This window comes from Lepidothrix coronata, unplaced genomic scaffold (genome assembly GCF_001604755.1).
Source record: "Lepidothrix coronata isolate B3197 unplaced genomic scaffold, Lepidothrix_coronata-1.0 Scaffold4, whole genome shotgun sequence".
Taxonomy (NCBI): Eukaryota; Metazoa; Chordata; class Aves; order Passeriformes; family Pipridae; genus Lepidothrix; species Lepidothrix coronata.
The window spans coordinates 2891521-2896707 of record NW_016690184.1 but is presented as its reverse complement, the minus strand read 5'-3'; the positions used below and the strand labels follow the sequence as shown (position 1 = coordinate 2896707).

Here is a 5187-nt window from a genome sequence, read left to right as displayed (position 1 = left end):
CATGAATCGTTGCTTGAGGTTTATCTATAAAGATTACCTTACAAATCCATTCCACGGGTACTTACAACACACGATGGTAAGAATTGTACACCTGGTTCTCCACTAGCTGCACTAGTGGGAATATACTGTACGAAAAAAACCACTGACATTTGGCACAGGAAGAGCCTGACATAAAGGAGTCGCAATGTTCAGACAGGAGCGTCAGGATTGTCAGGATTCCCAAAGTCTCTTTATTGTCAGTGCAACGAATTATTTTTGTTTTGTTTCTGTTTTTTTCAGTTTGTTTTTGTTAAACTTCTGTTTGAAAGTCACCTTCTTGAACATCTAAGGGCAAGTTCAGACATTTCTCCCACTCTGCTGGTCTGAGTTCTAAAGCATCTTTTGCCTCTGTGTCTAATACATTTATCGTTGTATAGTGTTGGTAGTCGCCTGTGGTTTTGAAACTGTCCCATGGAGCTTTGCTCGGTCCTGAGTTCTCCTGAAGACCAAAGAAAGAAGAATTAAAACCAAGGATGAAATAATGTGGTTTCCGTGTATAAGGCTGTTTGCTTTCATGAGACACAGAAGCCAGAGAGAGGAAATGGCTTTGCAGGGAGCCAGGCTGGTGGGTGTTCAGCACCACTGCAACTCTTTCTCTGTGAACAATCAACACTTTGGCAGGCTCCTCACCTGAGCTGCCAGCTAAGCCCTTTCTTTCACAAGAACCAATGTAGTGAGGAATGGCTGAGTGATCCAGTCCCAATAGCCATCTTTCTAATAGTGGTTGTGTAGAAGAATGGAAGAAGGGAAGGTAATAGAGGACAGTTTGCTGCCTGAAATATGGAATGGTTTGAAAGAGAGATTGCCAGCTGGATTTTAAATTGTGGCAGGTGCATGACAGAAACACAGAAGCCTTGAAAATGCTGTGAGAGCCACCTTGCTGGTTTTGGATTTTTTTTTTTTTTTTTTGCACGCTAAGTTTTATAGGGTAAAAGACATTATGGATTATGACCAATTTAATTAGTGATTTCTGCTGTAACATGATGGGTGGGATTCAGTTGCCAAAACCTAACGTTTTTGCACCATTTTAGTTGCCTTTGGACTTTCTCTTTGATCTCCAACAATCTTTCATGAGAGGTGCAGGTCTCCTTTGAGTCTTGTGTCATCACTGCCTGTACCATGTGGTAAACTAAGACCTCTGAGACTGTCTAAAATAGTCTGAGATGCCTATATGTAGGTACCTGGATCACTCTCTGACTGTCTTACAGATAGACCATTCCTCTAGGCAGCTTTTTTTGGCAGACCTTTCAAAAACACAGCGCTGATGTGAAACAGAGTAAACACAACTCTTTCACTGAGATTCCCTTTGAGATTTTGAATTAATTCCAGCTTTATACGAACAGCAAATCTCAAGTGGGGAGACAAATGAAAACTGTACATGTCAACAAATCTCAGAAGGAGAAGTGAGTGAGAACTTGATACAAAATAACACATATCACAGCTAAAGGTTCATCAAAGAATCAGGGCTAAATTTCTGCTGGATTAAGATGATGTAAATGATGTAAATCCATTGGCCTCACATCTGCTTAATACCTCTTCTTCATGTCTGAGAGCAGCTCTTCTGAAAAAGTTATAGAATACAATGATTCTAGCTTAGTTCCATTGAATATACAATTTTCACATTATAAAATTATATAAAAATTATTACTAATCAAAATATTACTGCTAACATATATCAGACTAAATTAGCTGTTTTAATTAGGTGAAATCAACTATGTACTTGCTCTCATTATCAGATGCAGTCCGGGTGTAATGCATGTGTGTACGAGTGTGTGTGTATAAATTTGAATTATGACGATAGCAGCCTCAACTCGGGATGATTTAATTTTTGCTTTTCCCATGGTAAATATTTATAAACCTATTATGGAAAAGACATGGCATTACAGAGATCCTGTGTGCTTTCCAGACCATCTCAAGTATAGGTAAATCTAGCTAGACTTGTTTGTAGTAACTAATTTAATATCTCCTTGCCTAGCCAGAGGAAAAACCCTATTGGACAAATTATATCAGTGAGCTGATTTGTCTATACAAAGCCCTTTAGACTCAGTAGGCATATGCAGATTTGAAATCTGTTTCCTACAGTTCAATTACTTGTCATCTATAATGATGTCAGTGAGTAGTTATGGTCTTGCTGTAAAACCTAATGAGTCTTGCCATAGGTTAGATTACTGAAAATATCTTCTGTTCTCACTTCTGAGGCTGCCTAAAGGTGAGGTCTTCTTGGGACAAATACTGAATTCAAAGGGCTCTTATTCCATTGTTGTTCTTTAGGATCCATCATATTTTAAATATAATAGAAGGAAAACTTACCATACTGCCTGATTTTGGTACATCCCGAAATCTGTCCAGAGTCTGAAATTTCTGATTTAACTCTTGAAACAATTCCATGTGCCTCTTTCTTGTATGCATGACCTTCTGCAAAATGGAACATAATTGCTTATATTTATAATTGAATCTGTTTGGGTTTTTTTTTTAAGAGGAACATTATTTTTCCCAACATAATAAAGTAAATTGAATTTGGCAGGGCCATCTTTTCCCTATAGACTCAACCAGTGGAAGTGAATTGCACTGAGGCTTCTCTCTGCTCTGTTTAATGTTCATCCTGTGTACAAGAAACTGTTTTCACCCCACATTTATTGAGCTGGTGTTTTTCCACTAGCTTAGATGCATTCTGGAAGTGATGGCGATTTCTCAGAAGAACATTTCTCTTGCACATTAGGAATATTTTCTAGAGTTTCCGATTCCAGCATGGACACTAATATTTTAATATCTGTAGGAAAGCAACAGCAGTTTGTAATTGTCCCTGTCAGAGCAATTTTTATGAGGACGCTGAACTCAGAAATCTTGGCTCAAAATGGAAAATCCCCAAATGTTATGTCTTTTTAATTAGACATCTTGTCATTCCAATCATTACAAAATGCAGTTGAAAAGGCATTCATATTAAGCAAAGTAGGCACAGTTTTTCAATTTTACTTGCTTTCTTATTTTATGGACAAAGCAATTGGAAACCATCCTCCCTCTAGACCATGTATAGGGCACTCTTCCACTAATTACATGGCACTCCTGTGCAAGAGATGGGGACCCCAAACAACCCTCACAGTTCTCAGGCCTCAGTTCACAGGCCTCAGCCATGAATCTGCCTGGGGCAGCTACATGGAGAGCGAAGCTGTTTTTCAAGTCTAGGCTGTAAACTCTATCATCAGAGTTGTTTTCAAAGAAATTCATGCTCATTTATGGATTCAAACCAGCCTCTGGAGCAAACATGAAGGCTGCTTACTGTTGAACCAGTCTCATGGTTCTGTGGTCTCGAAGGACAAGGGACAGGAGGGACTAAGGATGCTTCACCTCAGTCCAACAGTGGATGGGCTCAGCTTGACTTTTCTTAAGCTTTTGTAACTGACTGTTTGAACTTGAGTTACAGTCAAGGCAGCAGCCAGTAGTGCTGACAGAAGAGGTGCAGGACACAGGCCTCTGTGCAAGTCCACTAAATGTCAAGCCTGATTTTCCCTGGAGTGGTGCATGGCAAACTCTGCAAACTTATGTATGTGGTACCTCAGTGTGACCCTTTCCAGCAAATAACGCTCCTGACAAGCCTAGGCCAGTACCTTTTAAAATGGAGTGGCAGTAGTTGACCCTCAATAATCCTTTATTAATACCAATTTTAACTTTATCTTTCATTTGCATTATGTGTTTATAGATTTCATGAAATGTGACTGCTCTTTAGGCCATGCATTTATACTGCTATGCCATAATAACCATATTATCCTTAATATAGCCACACTGTAGCTTGAGAACTTATTTCATTTCTGACAATAGGAAATTGGCGACATTATTCACAAACGAGACATGAGATACATCAAGCAATCAAATGCCTATTAACTTAACATGAGTTGTGGGGTGAATAAGGGAAAACTTTGTGCAGGATTTGGTAATAAACTCCTTGCACAATGTAATTTAACTAGAGAGAGTTGATCTAAATTTTTGAGAGGAGTTTCACTTTAGTGACTTCCTGGGGATTCTTTTAAGATACTGCTGTTTTAGTAGATAGCAGTATATAGCAAATTTCATATACATAGAATTTAAAAAGGAAAGGTTCTATCTCAAAGATTATTATTGGCTGAAATAAGCAGAAATGATGATCAGAATAAAACAGTTTTGGTGGGTTAAAATACTGGCTCTAAAAAGCAGTAAATAGCATATGACTGTGAAACAAGTATCTGCATTTGGAAACTTTTTAGTAGAAGGCTAAGAATATAGAGAATGCTACTTTCTGATGTCTTTTCCCAAATCGTGTACCCAAGATGTCGTTAAATAGCAAATATGAATAATGCAAATGTCTTACTCAGTTCATTACATTATTCTTGAGGAGAAGCAGGTGGGAGGAGAAATAAAACACTTGCACTGGGAAGTCTGCCAGAAAAAAAAGGCTTTAAATTTTATTCTTAATAGCAGAATGACTGGTATGAACATGCACCTATGGATCTTTCAGTTGCTTTGTGTTTTCCTGGCTTCCATTCCATAATTCCTACCCACTGACAGCCACCCCCTCCCCACTGCTTATAAGGAACGATCTGAACTGAAGGTGAGGTGCAGTAACTTCAATTTCCAATTTTAACTTTATTTTCTAGACTTCTTTCAAATTCCTGGTTAGAAAGCACCATCTTATCTCCTAGAAAATATGCTCTAATATGGGTCTTTCTCTTTTATGAGAAAACAACCTACAGAGTATTTGTAGGGGGTTAATCTCTTTTCTCTATGAAATGAGCAATGGGAAAACCGCCACTTTATTAATCTTAGAAATACATAAGTTTTATCAAAACAAAGCTGGAGACCTTGACCACTATATACTTGGATGATTGTGATAGTACCAGACCTGAACAGGATGGAAAATGAACTTCTCATGCTGCACTTTGAAAGCACACTTTCTTTAGATGCAGCTACATATCTGCCCATTAATTCCACATCTCTGCCAGAACCACTTGAGTTAGCCACCAGGCTATAGACGCACATCTTCTTGTGGTCTTTCCTGCAGGTTCCATAACTCTTGTGCCCCATAGCCTAAAGGCGGTTAAGCTGAACTGACACCCCTTTCACATTTCTACCCCCACTCATAAGTCAGATAGAGTGTTTGTTTTGAAGAGACAATGC

The 5187-nt window shown here is 38.6% G+C and overlaps 1 protein-coding gene across 10 annotated transcripts in view; it reads right to left on the bottom strand.

The window, feature by feature from the left end:
* Positions 1 to 269: 269 nt before the first annotated feature.
* ADGRB3 (adhesion G protein-coupled receptor B3) overlaps positions 270 to 5187 on the bottom strand; it is a 463874-nt gene continuing 458956 nt past the window's right edge. For all 10 annotated transcript variants that reach the window (XM_017825573.1, XM_017825611.1, XM_017825640.1 and 7 more), the window contains 2 exons: positions 2350 to 2454; positions 270 to 478 (listed from right to left, as the gene is read on the bottom strand). In XM_017825573.1, the coding sequence (XP_017681062.1) occupies positions 290 to 478; positions 2350 to 2454 (294 nt within the window). In that variant the 3' untranslated portion in view covers positions 270 to 289. The remainder of the gene's footprint in view (positions 479 to 2349; positions 2455 to 5187) is intronic.